Genomic DNA, 14,762 nt, shown 5'->3' with positions numbered 1-14,762 from the left:
TGAGGTTCAATACTATCTATCCTACTTTTAAAGATGGCAAACCTTCTGTAGCAGCTCCTCACTGCTACAGAATGTTTATTATCTTCCCTAAATGACCTGAAATCCCCTTACTCAGTTTGCAAAGCTTGAGAGTATTTTTTTACCAGCTCAGCTGCTTCAATAGTGGTGAACTTTCACACACATAACTACTCACAAACCAGATATGTTTGTCTTTCTCTGGTCAAAATGTCAAGAACTTATCATATAAATACAGATAACATAATCACTGATGCTCAACAAATAAATACAAGGTATGTTTGTAAATGTTTCAAAGGCAGTTTATTCTGCTTGTTTGTCTCCAACCGGGACAGACAGTTTATAATGTTTATCATGTTTCTCTTTTTTTGTATCAACACGTTTTAGCAATTGAGTTGTTGGCAAGCAGCTCATTGGTTTATTTGATCCCCAATGAAAGTAAATCACTTTATTACACTTTGATTGTGCAAAAGGATGTTGTGTGCACATACAGTATTTTCACATTAATAGCATACTTTCAAAAACCTAGCAAATGAATGCTTCTCAGACTACAACAAAACTTCTACAGAAATCAATGCGTTGCATCTGTCTGGATACAACAAGCAGGATACAGTGTGCAAGACAACTACATTAGTGGTCAGACCATGAGTGGAGTTGAGAAAAAAAGAGGAGTAAATGGTAATCAAGGACTTGGATGTAAATATTTTTGAAGCTAACATGCTGTACCACGTCATTTTACAGTGGTTCATTTCTGAAGTTTATCATATTTTAACTCCACCTCTGGGTAGTACTACTGGAGACCACTAGAGGTCACTCTCTCCGTACAACGCTGTGGAGAATGCGGTGTAGTCCAGGGCTCCAGGCACTGCATCCGGGCCGGTGTAGATGGGCATCCTGGAGATGCAGTACTCTGCCTGCTCTGGGGGAAGCTCCCTACGAAGCTCCTCCAACAGGATGTAGGGCTGAGGAGACAACACATGGATGGTGAGGAGAGGAGACGAGAGGAGGAGAGGAGGAGACGAGAGGAGGACAGGAGACGAGAGGAGATTTTAAAAATCAAACAGTGTTTACCTTGTCCGTGGCCAGGATCCTGAAGGAGGCTACGACCTGCTCTGAGGTGTCAGAGTCGGACGTCTCTCTGGTCATGAAGTCAACAAAGGCCTGGAAGGTCACCTTCCCCGAGCCGTTAGGGTCCACTAGGTTCATGACCCGGGCAAACTCAGCCTCAGCCTACACACATGCACACATACAGATGAACACATACTCCACTAGGAACTGACAAAAAAGATATATCCAAGGGGCCACATTAATGGAAACTACCTCACCTAAAACTGTCTGTCTGCCGTCTGTTGGTTCTTTGTACTGCACTCCAATTATAGAATATAGTTATATATAGTACAGTTCTTCCAAGGACATAACACATACTTGTGGCCACTATTAATACAAACCTATTCACAATCTAGAAATTTACTTTCTCCCATTGTTTTTATGGGAAACTGAGGTATGGTTTTATACAAGTATAGTGGCTTGACTCCATGCTCGTCAACCACATTCTCCACACTCGAGCAAAGAATGAAATCAAATTTGATTTGTGTAGACCTTTTTATAAGCAATGTCATATAGGGCTTCCCATGTGCCCATAGAACTGCACCTAAACCAATCTAACCCTGTCAAAGTCTCCCATTCTGATAATAGGTGAAGACAACTAGATGGTCTCACGTTAGGCTGAGTGAATCTGGGTGTCAACATGAACTTCCTGACAGACACTACCAGCTGAGCCCTCCACAGGACATCCTAAAACAGCTCCATGTTCCAGCTCTGGGTAGCTCAATTATTCACCCTTGTTCACCAAGCTATATGTGTTCCTTTGGCATATGAATACCAATAATGCCTAGCATATCTGAGCATGACCCAGACACTGACTAACTGGAAATTGTGAATTTGATCAAATTGACATTGTGAGTCTGTCAACCAGATGTGTAAACTGTTGCTAGGTGATATTCAGTCACTGTGGATTGTGTGTGTTGGGTGACCCCAGACAAAGACACTGGCGTGTGTGTGTGTGTGTGTACATGTCAGTGTAATTACCACATCATAGCCCATGGAAATGAGGCAAGCTCTGAAGTCATCTGTCTCCATACCTCCTTTCTTCTTCTGCAGAGAGGGGAGAAAGATGATTGTGTGTGAGGGGTGGGGAAGAACAAAGAAGTCCTGGACAAGCCACAGGGACCCGCAAATCAAAAGTGATGTAAAGAGGGTGGCACCTGACACACACACAAACACAGCAGAGACCAGCAGACAGAATAGGCTGGCACCTAGACAGGAATGGGGTGTTGGGTGATGAGGGGAGGGGGGTGACATGTGACACTCAAGGTTAGGGAGACGACACAAACACACACTCAAGAGCCAGACACACACACACACATAATGACAGACAAACACAATAACACAGCAAAAGAAATACAAATAAAGATAACGTATTTCTGACATAGAATTTAAGAGTAGTAAACAGCTCCAGCTGGACTTTTATTAGGTGGTTTGATTGGATCAGCAGATCATTTATAATAGAAGGGAGCAGTGGGCAGTGGATACGGGACAATGTGCAGGGGGTAGTGGGGTTTTGGAAATGGACACAGGGCAGTGTGCAGGGGGCAGTGGGGTTTTGGCAATGGACACAGGGCGGTGTGCAGGGGGCAGTGGGAGGGAGGGACAGGAGTACACAGTGTGATCAGTACCTGCTTGTCATCTCACACCATGCCCAAGCTGATCAGATGAGTGGAGACTCCACAGAGGGCAGTGTGACACTTGTCCTGCAGCTCGCTTCACACACTGGCATGCAGACACACGCAGACATGCACGCTTACATGCACACACACACACACAAACACACACTCACACATACTCCCACTGGGTAAGTAAAGACAAAAGTTTAAACAGCGGATTTATCAGTCAGATTAGAGCCCCAATTCAACCCCCAAGGTCAGCTCGAACTACAAGGGCTGTCAGGAAATGTGCTTCGAATATTTGAAGAGAGAAACAGACAGTGCCGTGTACAGGAAGAGCGTCACTGAGGGCGACACTGACACAGACAGAGCTGGAGAGAGAGAGACGATACCCTGTCAAAGTGAGTGAAGGACGAGCGGAACTCATTCATCTGCTGCTGGCTGATGCCCTTGGCGTCGCGGGTCAGGATCTGGGTCTCGATCTCGTTGATGGTTCTGGCAATGGTGGTGAGGAGCAGCTCCCAGCCCACACGGATGTGCTGGCAGGTCACATGTCACAGGGTCAAGGGTCATACTCAGCAAAAGCACAGTCATTTGAAAGCTGTGTTAGAGGTCCTGATATCCACCTGCAGTTCACTCCGTTACATGTCTGTTTTACATATGTATCTACTGTAGAACTGTGAGTGGATGTGAATGTATTACCTCCATGGTGTAGTTGGTGTGCTTGTTGTCGAAGACGAGGGACTCCTGGATGTGCTGGTGATCTCCCTCCAGCTTGTCGATGTTGGACTTGTAGTTGATGATAACCTGTTCAAACTGCTTCATCTGGTTCATCTGCTCCTCCAGGGGACCACCAAGGTCCATCGAGTTACGACCGATCTCCTGGAGAGAAACAGACAAGGAGACGGAGGGAGGGAGAACGAGAGAAAGTGTGTCACAGGGCTGGTTCTTTCATTTTGACAAACTACAGGATATTCTCCATTGTGTCTCATCCAAGGACCGGGCAGCTAGTTTGGGAATCTTCCAAACAACACAGTAAACATACAGTATGTGTATGATGGTTGTGATCGAGGGGCCCACCTCCATCCTGGTTTGTACCCAGGGTCCGATGTTGTTGGCCTGGGCAGCAAACTGGCGTCTGAGCCTCTCGTTTGCATGCTGCCTGGCCAGTTCCTCCTGCAGACAGCTGTCCCTCTGTGGAACCAGCTTCTTCACCTGAACACAGGACACACACACAGGATGGTGTGTGTGTAAAGTCTCAGATACACCTAGTGAACATATCTACAACGACACAGCTGTATATACATGTCTGTATATACAGAGCTCCCTTGCTCTCGAATATACCCCCCACACACCCTTCACCTTTTCCCATTTCTGCCCCATCTCAATGGGGGTGATGTTGCTGTAGGGGTTGACCAGGCTGAGGGAGAGGCTGTAGCTCTGGGTGATCTTCTGCACCTCGTTGAAGATGCTGAGGATGGCCTGACGCTCACAATCCGCCTCAGGCAGCGTGGCCTTGAACTGGCCGTGGGCCGAGATCAGATTCTGGGGGGAAGGGAGATCCCAAAACGATACATTTTGACCAAGATCATTGTCCATTTAGCCACTTAGCTTTAGTGCAATATTTCTAATTATATCTCCTCCACAGAGTTGCTACCTGTATCTCATCCACAGTGTGGACTATGAACATGTCCTGAAGGTCTTCCATTGCTCCCTCCATCCAGTTGTTGAAGGGAGCTGACCTCTTGGCAAACTCCAGGAACAGCTGGTCGATGGTCTCCAGCAGCTTCTCCGTTCTCTAGGAGACACCAGACAGAATGTGGCTACTTCAGTACCCAGTGCTCCTCAGAACCCAGCACCAACCCCCAGGTTCCTGTCCCTCTCTGGTCATCTACCTCCAGGTTCTCTCTCCTCTTCTGGGTGAGAGTGCCCAGGCTGTCCCACTGGTCACAGATGCCCTGGCAGCGGTCATTGATGGAGGAGGCATCATGGTAGTCCAGCTCACTGGGGGAGAAGAAGGGTGGGAACAGAGAAGAGACAAACGAGAGGGGGGAGAGAGAGAGAGAAGGACTTGTGAACTCTGGTTGAGGTTTAGGTCATCAAGACTATACACTGTAGCAGTACTGAGATATTGCACTTAACTTACAGTACTGTTTGTTTTCAAGGGGACATGGGCAATATTAATGAATGTGGGTGAAAGGTACTTAAAGGCCATAGCCACAATGACAGACTAAACGTTGTACCTCTTTTAACCCTAATGTACATATTATTCAATGTTGACCTTGGACAGGCCTGACTGCAAAAATCCCTGCTGTTAGACAGTATGAACTATCAAAGTCCAACTGCCAGCATGGCTTCATGCCACCGATTCCTGACACTTAGTTAACCATTTGATGGATCAGCGACATCCAGGGACTAGTACGAGCTCACAATTCAGGATTTGAGAATCACTAGCACTGCCTGGCCCAGCCTAGCAGCAGGTATGCGTGCAGGTCCTGGAGTGTAGGGTGTAGTGTTTTACACAGAAACACCAGCACTGCCTGGCCCAGCCTAGCAGCAGGTATGCGTGCAGGTCCTGGAGTGTAGGGTGTAGTGTTTTACACAGAGACACCAGAATAGCCCTGAGGAGAGGTGAAGCCCTAAATAAACACTACCAAGAGCAATTTTTCCATGGTATCCCCCCCTTCCTCCACACACACACACACACACACACCCATTAGCTCCCTCCAGGATAATGAAGCCTGTAAGTCAGTCAGTCAGTTAGAGGAGCAGCAGTAATGCCTGTCTCTGCTCAGTGATGTATCTTGTATCAGCAGCCTATTCATGAAGAGAGAATCTGAGACAAGGAAGGAGAGATTCCATGGAACAGCCAGTAATGTGGAAGCCCATCCACTGTCATTATGCCTACACTGGCATCACACTTGTCAGTGGCCTCATCAGACACTCTGAGCAGCTAGCAATGTCTGTCACCATAACCTGAATGAATCGGCTAGTAATGTCTGACCCCTTCCAGTGACATCAAACATCACCTGATGTAAGGTGAAGTATGGCCTCACACTATGTTTCTGCAGTTCTTATCTACTGTGAAACAGCCATCAGCGTAGCTTTGTCGTGTCATCAGGTGAGAGTTCAGTGGGCCAGAGTCCCAGTTTCTCAGTCAGACTGGGTTATCAATATGAACCTCTGGAAGGGAACACCCCTCCTGAGCTAAGCTTACGATCACATGGAAAACCCCGCGCTCAGCCGTGCAGTCAGAATCCAGACTATAGACAGTGACCTGGTTAACAATGGTGATTGTGCTATAGGAGATCACTTTGTATTAATGGCTCGTGAATAAGGGTGTCGTCTACTATATTCCAGGGTTTAAACCCACAGTTCCAAGTCAGGTGGTGACAGGACAGAGTCCTAATGAAGGACATCAGAGTCCTTCAACTCTGCCATGCCAAGAACGCAGGTTGGCCCACGCTTCAGAACAGGGGTGTCCACAAATAGAAGGGCGAACATACACACAGTGGCAGAGGGGAGACAGCAGGTGAACAGGAACACTCCACTGTGTGTGACACACACACGCACACACACACAGAAGGACATACGAGCAAATGGAAGTGAACACACTCTGTCTCTCCATGTCTTTCTGGCTCTCATGCACAGATTGACTGTTGCAAAAGGAAACTGGCAGGTGCTTACCCAAATGGTTAACCCATATTTAGAACAATGTGAGAGAAAGGTCTGTGATCTCCAAACGTACGGTACAATCTTCTACCTTTTACTGAATCCGATAGCACCAGATGAATCTGTCCAAGACATGGTATCAAGTGACGCAAGGTTATTATTATAATTAATCATTCTAGAATATAATATTCACCATGTCTCAAACAAATATCAAATGAATGAACGAAAACAACTGGAGTCTGTTTCCTTCTTCATTCCTGAGGTGCATGTGCCCAAACAGCCACTAGAGGGAGCTCACAGTTCAGCAGGACAGAAACACAATTTTGAAAGCCATCATCAGAGAAAGTCAAGTTGTTCTTCCCCCCTCCGTTTCTCTTGTCATCCCTCTCTTCCTTCCTTCTCCTCCGTTCTTACTTGAGCTCCTGTGCGATAGCGGCGATTTGCTCCACGCGGTCCTGGTGTGCGGCCAGATCGCTCTCGAACGCTTCGTGCTTCCTCAGCAGAGCATGCACCTCCGTCAGAGAGGCAGACTCAAAGTCCTTACAGTTCAGGATATGCTCCTTACCTACACGATAACACACACACATGCAAACAAACCAATATTAATACACATACGAAGACTTGACTGGTTTCAAAGGCCTTTCTCAAACACAATGCCCGATGTTGTTTCTTATAGTTTTTTTTCATATAGAGTTATTATTTTCAAAAGTGGGTTTGAGCATGTGCATGAGTGTCCATGTGTATTCATACGTGTGTGGTACTCCTTACCCACAGACCATTCCTCATGCGTGGTGGCTTTATGCTTGAACTTCTCAGCTAGGTGCTCCAGGCGCTCCAGCCTCCTGATTTCAGTCAGCAGCCACTCTTCATAGCCCTTCTCTGCCTGCTCCAGACCCTGCCATGTACTAGTGATGTCCTGATAACACACACACACACACGGTAGGTATGTAGGTAGGTAGGTAGGTAGGTAGGTAGGTAGGTAGGTAGGTAGGTAGGTAGGTTGGTAGGTAGGTAGGTTGGTAGGTAGGTAGGTAGGTTGGTAGGTAGGTAGGTAGGTTGGTAGGTAGGTAGGTAGGTAGGTAGGTAGGTTGGTAGGTAGGTAGGTAGGTAGGTAGGTAGGTAGGTAGGTAGGTAGGTTGGTAGGTAGGTAGGTATGTAGGTAGGTAGGTAGGTAGGTTGGTAGGTAGGTAGGTAGGTAGGTAGGTAGGTAGGTAGGTAGGTAGGTAGGTAGGTAGGTAGGTTGGTAGGTAGGTAGGTAGATAGGTAGGTTGGTAGGTAGGTAGGTAGGTAGGTAGGTAGGTAGGTAGGTAGGTAGGTAGGTTGGTAGGTAGGTAGGTAGGTAGGTTGGTAGGTAGGTAGGTTGGTAGGTAGGTAGGTAGCTATAAGTGTGACCGAGAACAATTGGGAGGAAGTCCCGACACCTCAGGGTATCCAGCGCTCCAGAATCAGAGGGCCCACTTACCGACACCATCTTGCCCTCGGAGGGCATGAAGGCGGGCCGGTTGCTGATGCGCAGCTTGGTCTGCAGGGTGTTGAAGCTGATCTCCAGCTGGCACTTTTCCTGCACCTTGGGGGGCTTGTGCATGCGGCGGTAGTCCCGGTAGTCCTCCAGCTTCCTTCTCATGATGTCCATGGTCTTCTCCGGGGTGCGGTTCTCCAGCCAGGGGGTCATCCGGCGGATCCACTCCAGCAGCTTGGTAAGGGGAGGGCACCGTGCTTTACAACATGGATCAGTTCAGCCGGGGCAAAAGTCTCAATTGTCCTTCAGGAGGGGCTTTGGAGCTGAAGCAGCATCCAAGTGTCGCAGAGGTTTTAACTGTGCTGCAGTGTAGCTGTACCAACTGTTTCAATGCACAGATGTGTGTGTGTGTGTGTGTTGGTGAATGGGGTTACCTCACTGGCCAGCCTCTCGTACTCCTCCATCAGTTTCTCGTTCTCTTGGTTGACCCCCAGCACCTTGCAGATGCGGTTGGCTGCCGTCTCCGCCTGCCGTCAAGACACATGTCACGCATGACACCGTGATCACGCCAAACAAGCCTAGTCTCACAAGGCCAGAGCCAGCTGACTTGAAATGGTATCAGAAAACCTAGTACTGAGACCATGGGGTCTGTTAGAGTGGTCTGGAGTGTACCTGCTCTGCCCCAGCAAAGGCATGGTAGAAGCATGACACATAGGTCATGATGGCTCGCTCGTCTGGCTTGGGGGTGTTGACAATGTCTGAGCGAAGGACAGACAGGAGGTAGGAGGAAAACAGAGAAGAGATGAACCAGGTGAGGGAGTCATCTAGCAGAGCTCCCAAACAAAGACCTGTTAGTTCACGTGTGTAGAGGAGGCTCACCTTCAGCGTCCAACATCTTAGGGATGTCCAGGTGCTTCTCAGCAACTTCGAAGGCTAGGTTAAGGTTACCCAGAGGGTCATCCTAAACACAAGGAACAAGAACCTCATCATATATCAGACTAACATACGCAATGCTCCTCAATTGAGACAAAGGACTCGTTAACACTTGCCAACAATGAAAGGTCATGAGTAAGATTGACTTGGAGAGGGCTCAGCCAGATAAGACCCTGGACACGTAAACCTACACACACACATATCACCTTTCTTGGTTTGGTGTATCTTCGTTTCTCACAGTAGGGTTAACATTTAGACACTGCAGGTGTCTATGACGTGTTGGTCTGAAAGCTGTCATCTCGGCTGCTCTAGCTATTCGATAGGAGGGGGAGGGGGGAGGGGGGAGGGGGAGCAGGCAGTGTTGGAGGTAGAGGAGGAATGGAATAAAGAGGAGGCGTAGGAAGAGGAGGGGGGAGCGGGAGTAGGAAGCAGCCCGGGGGAGCAGGAGGGAGCAGGCCAGGCCTCAGCAGGACGTGGAGCTGCCCGTCATAACTGTGTAAGCCCTGGGATCTCCTCGGATCGCGCTCCACTTTCACAAAGCTATTCTAGCCCCCGACTCGCACCTCACCGCCACCAAACACCTCGCTAGTCACTCCAGTACCCTCATCCCCACTGCCCCTCTCCTTCCTCTCCCCCATCTGCCCCAGAGAAAGACATCATCGATGTGATACCTGGGATGTCAAATTGAATGACCCCCTCTTAAGGGATTCATCAGGTGCATTCATCTGTGCATCATTTCTTTCCATTTAAAGCTACACAGCCACCATAACATACCCTTTGTTAGCTAGTCAATCCTAAAACAAAACAGGTTCAATTGTGTTAGTTTGGGGAACATAACATCCATGCAGTTCAGTTCCCTTCAGACCAGGCCTAGGAACCATCATGCACCTGAACAGAGCAGAGACCTTATTGAGCTTGGCGTAGTCTATGAGGTCGGGGCGGTGTCTGTGTATCAGGGCACAGAAGGCCAGGCCGTCCTTCCAGCTTCACAAATAGAAAGAAAATCCCAGTGTTACAGCAGCACAGCAACGTGGGAGTTCTGATGAGGCTTATAAACCCCAGGGAGTCTGACCAAGCTTAAACCAAGGCAATTTAAGGACATAGTCTTAGCACATTTTGAAAGACACAACATCCAGTCAGGTGTGGCCTTATCTATAACTGAGGGGGCATGGTCTAATAACTTGACTCTCTGCATACAGTCACTCAATCAATCAGACTGTTTAATTTACATAATATACTCCTCAAATTATAGCCTTAATCCAAGGTAGTGCTTCCCACAGCAATGATCAATATGCATTGATCTAGCTGGGGAGAGAAGACAGGGGAAGAGGAAGAGTGAGTTAGAGAGAGAGAGAGAGAAGAGAGAGAGAGAGAGAGAGAGAGAGAGAGAGAGAGAGAGAGAGAGAGAGAGAGAGAGAGAGAGAGAGAGAGAGAGAGAGAGAGAGAGAGAAGGTCCAGTAACTGTGAATGAGAAGTGATTTACATTAATGGAAGCTAAAGTGGACTAGTCTTTATTAGTCTTGCCAGCATAAAAGAGCCACTGTAGGCAGTATTTGACCTGGGACTGACAACCAAATGCTAAGTGTTCTTCTCTCTTGGCAAGGATTTTGCAGAGAATGAAAATAGTGGCGCAGTTCTTAATTTACTGTACTTTGACACCTGAATCTACTGTATGATTGAATAAGCAAAATCTTCCCTGGCACAAATCATAAAGTGAACATGTAGCCTACCACGCTATATGAGACCACACCAGCCTCGTAAGCAGATTCACCTGCAATGGAAGTTCTGAACATTAGCGTTCCTGTAGGGAGCAGTCTTTCTCTGGCACCACAGAAGAAGACCCTCCTTGGCAGATGTTTCTATGGATATAATACAAACCATACAATGTATAATGTACATTTGAATCAAAATACATACAAGAAAGAATAATGGTCTCAACACAGGAGGCTTTAAACTTCAAACTTGTTCCTACCCTCCACAGAAATGTCCTGGATGGCGAAGCGCAGGATGATGGTCCAGATCATTCCCAGTGTCATCTTCACGTTGCCGTCGACAATCTCTGTAGAACACACCGGTCAGAACAGTTACAACAGAGACCACCAGCCTGGAGAACAAGCCTGCTCTTTCCTGGAAACTTTCATGATTCAATTCCTACATTTCAAGCCACTCTTGTTTAGGGTCCTGAAAGACCCTAAAACACAGAAACACTAGATGCCTGTAGCCTGGTGTACCTTCAGCTCCGATGGACACCAGCTTGACTCCTTTGCTGGTGATGTACTCCAGAGCTTTGTTGACGTTGGCTATCTTGTGGAAGCGCATCTTGCCTCTGTCAGGCTTGGGCAGTCTCTCACCTGGAGCAGCAGGAACGGTCAGCACACCATTAGACAGTTGGATCTTAATAAGTCCATTGATTAATAATCAACTCATATATATTCTATAAGGTGCTCGTATTGGATATGCTCACATAACATTATTATCCAGAATCAGCCAGGTCCAGACAACTGGCATGGCAAATACATTCAAACTATTTTAAGGCTGTTACATTTGAAAGGAATTTATGTAAATCAGTTTCACTCACTATCAGAAAACTGATAGATAGTGAGTACATCTACATTTAGTCATTTAGCAGACGCTTTTATCCAGAGCGACTTACAGTAAGTACAGGGACATTCCCCCCGAGGCAAGTAGGGTTAAGTGCCTTGCCCAAGGACACAACATCATGTGGCACGGCGGGGAATCAATCCGGCAACCTTCTGATTACTAGCCCGACTCCCTCACCGCTCAGCCATCTGACTCCGAGTGACATCTAGCTAAAGAGTGGACCGACAAAAGGAGAGGACATACCTGAGATGACCTCCAGGAGCAGCATGAGTTTGAGGCCATTCCTGAACTCCTCCTCAATGTTCTCTATCTGTGTCCCAGCTTTCCTCAGGTGGGAGTTACACCATGCTGTGAAGGTCTGGACAGAGAGGACGGACTCAGGTCAGGCAGAGCTTGGTATAGTCTCTAGTTTAGGCCTTTTATATGGGACAAATATGTACAGTTCTAATGAGAACTATTTTGTTAGAACATGACAAAAATATCCCTCAATGGAAGATGATTGAATCATCTTATACTCAAATATAGGCTTGATGACAGTTTTTACAACATATTCAATTACTATTCATTCGTTTTCTGAATTGTTTTTTAGAGCTTTATCTTTGAAACCTGAAAGTTTGTCTGTCATACCAAAACAATGCTGTTCACTTTTTTCTGCCAAACTGATTTATTATGCCAACTCAAACCCAATGATCCCATCGCTATGAGTCATGTCAACGCACTGGACATGTGTTCCGTCACTGACAACAACCACGACAAACTCTTGTGACAGTCATAAATTACAGCTTGTGCTGAAATCCAACCGCCTTCTGAAATGCAGAGATGTGTGGACGGACATGAGAGGTTGCGGGCGAACAGACAGCAGGCAGGCAGGCAGGCAGAGATTTGACTGTGTTTCAGAATCTAAAAGCAGCCTTTAATGTGTCCCTATGCTGTGCCTTCTCACGCCAGTCATTGTTCTTCACCGAAAACGATTCAATACCAAGAATGGACCAGCTACAACTCAAGCCTCCATTCTTCATTAAGCTTAAAGATCATCACCTTTGGTTTCAATTATACATTCCACATACAACTTAATTGTTTGTAAACACAGTCAAGTGTCAACCAATAAACTTAGCTTGTGACCTTTCACATACAGTACTAAATTCCTTTACAAGACTTGTATCGCTTTGGGAAGTAAATGTGATGGTGACAGCTTAACAATCTCCAACATGTACTGGGTGAAATGAAATCAAGGAAATATACAATAACATATCTGGTTTGTTTAAAACCAATTGTTGAACCGGTGCACTTGCTACAGATTGGAACATTTGGCCCAGGTCATGATGAAATATGGTTGGTCTGTCATGGTACACTGTCACAGGTGGCTTGTGGAAGTCAAGTAATCACTTCTGTTATTCCTTTCATCTATGATGGCATAGTCCATTTGGCATAGTGGGCTCTGGCAACAAGCAGCAGGTGCATTAGTGCTAGGATCTAGGAATTGGAACTCAGTATCCCCTTGGTTTAATAAGCTACTGTGTGTCCTCCACACTACCTGGACTTTTTATGCAGCACAATACCTCTGCAGTCATAAGTCATTTGTTGGCAGTACAGTACAGACTTTAGCAGTGCTTTTAGTCTTTATACTGTTAGCTTGGTCATTTACTGAGACATAACTAGACATTCAGTACACAGGTGGGCATAACCACAGGATCATGTTTTCCTCAGGTTGAACCGTGCAACTAGTTGAAAAGAGTAAGACAGGAATCCCAGATCAAACTGACATTCAATCTTGTGAAGTTTGTATTTTTGAATCAACAGTGCCCACCAAGGACATTTGATTGGCCAACTGGATACCTCTCACCCTCTCTTTGTCCCTGCAGTTAAAATTAGGAGTAGCATCCATCCTGAGCCAACGTCATTCTGTGTTTGCTCCAAGACATCTGTTGACAGTCTTCATGCTATTCACACCAAAGGAATGGCACAGAGGGCCGATCATTGCTCTGTGCTATTGTTGGCTGGTGTGTGTTAAGTACTATCATTATACTTCAGAGTTGACACTGGTCACTCACAGCATTACAGTATGTGTCATAAAATGCAGCGGGACAGAGTTGTATTGTCCTTTAACCACTGACATTCTGTGTGACATGTGACTGAACCACCAAGGTAGGCTTAAACATTAGCAGGAAAATGTAATTTGATTTCTTTAACATTTTTGTCGACTCAACATATGACAGTCAGTTTGGAATCATCCTACTAAAACATGATTTATAGTAATAGGTCATATAACATTATGACAACAAAACACATAAACAATGTTTTAGTCGTCATAAGTCACTTTGTGTGCTCTTCCACATGGGTGACCATAATTCAACTGTGTAGTTAGATAAAGGAGAATGTCCTTTTTTCCCATCAGAATACATTTGAATATGTACTATATACAACTATCAACCATATAAACATGTAAGGCATTACATAACACAACGAAAATGTTAATAGGATCAGAGGTGTGATACTGATCCGTCCCACCTTTCGCTGCTGTTTCTCCCATGCTGGGTCCAGAAGCAGATCCCTGTCCCACTCATCCTCCTGCATGGTGTAATCCTGCTCCTGTACATAGCCGTTATTGTACTCAATCGTTGTCTGCATGTGGGGCATCATCCTGAAAACTAGCTTTGAAAACACCGGTCAAAAAGACAGAAAATGGATAGACGATAATGTTGAGCTGGGTTTGTGTTCTTCTCCCTGTGATGTGATTATCTGCGGAGCAGACCGCTGCCTGACAGGAAGAGGAGTGGGGTTATGATCTTGACAGTAGGTTTTACTAGTGTCCTCCCACTGTCAGGCCCAACGTTGCCCCTTTACTGCCCTGCTGCAGTTGCCCTGAAACAGCCAGTGACGATCAATAAGTAGTCTAATTACAAGTCATGTGATCAAAGCTCGCGCGAGTAGTCATCAATGATGCAAACCTTCTTTTTTTTTACTCAAAACATTTTTTCAACGTTTAGAAACTTTTTTCTAAAATATTTTTTTAACTGAGAAACTTTTTTTCTAAAATATTTTTTCAACCTTTTGAAACTTTAGTAAAACATTTATTTATTGTAGTTTTTTTTTTAAATATTTTTTTTTGCTTTTTTTTTTTTTAAATGTATTTATTTTTTACCTTTGTTTTTTTGTTGTTGTTGAAAATATTTAGTTTTGCTTTCGAAAGTATTCATTTCACACGCAGTGAAAGGAGAGGAGAGAGGAGGAGAGGGGAGTGTAGTGGGGACTATGACTACAACATTGTGCAACATATTGTGAAGGAGGCCCTCTTGTGGCTGTGCAAATAAGCATCATGTCTTCGGCGGTGGTCAGCCATGGAAAGCCAATAGAGCAAT

The 14,762-nt window shown here is 46.0% G+C and overlaps 1 protein-coding gene across 1 annotated transcript; it reads right to left on the bottom strand.

Moving 5' to 3' along the window:
* Positions 1 to 299: 299 nt before the first annotated feature.
* On the bottom strand, positions 300 to 14,259 carry LOC124475762 (alpha-actinin-2). The gene is made up of 21 exons (XM_047032569.1): positions 13,912 to 14,259; positions 11,647 to 11,761; positions 11,034 to 11,153; positions 10,775 to 10,861; positions 10,574 to 10,661; positions 9,708 to 9,786; positions 8,749 to 8,830; positions 8,542 to 8,627; positions 8,304 to 8,396; positions 7,873 to 8,103; positions 7,179 to 7,326; positions 6,825 to 6,975; positions 4,634 to 4,742; positions 4,396 to 4,536; positions 4,101 to 4,283; positions 3,819 to 3,953; positions 3,441 to 3,620; positions 3,131 to 3,277; positions 2,104 to 2,169; positions 1,087 to 1,245; positions 300 to 977 (listed from the first exon to the last, which is right to left on the bottom strand). The coding sequence occupies exons 1-21, from the start codon at positions 14,041 to 14,043 to the stop codon at positions 819 to 821; spliced, it is 2,691 nt and encodes an 896-aa protein (XP_046888525.1). The 5' UTR covers positions 14,044 to 14,259; the 3' UTR covers positions 300 to 818.
* Between the last annotated feature and the right edge of the window lie 503 nt (positions 14,260 to 14,762).

The sequence above is a fragment of the Hypomesus transpacificus genome, chromosome 13, assembly GCF_021917145.1.
Source record: "Hypomesus transpacificus isolate Combined female chromosome 13, fHypTra1, whole genome shotgun sequence".
Classification (NCBI taxonomy): Eukaryota; Metazoa; Chordata; class Actinopteri; order Osmeriformes; family Osmeridae; genus Hypomesus; species Hypomesus transpacificus.
The sequence above is the reverse complement of the archived record's forward strand: the minus strand, read 5'-3'. Positions and strand labels throughout refer to the sequence as shown.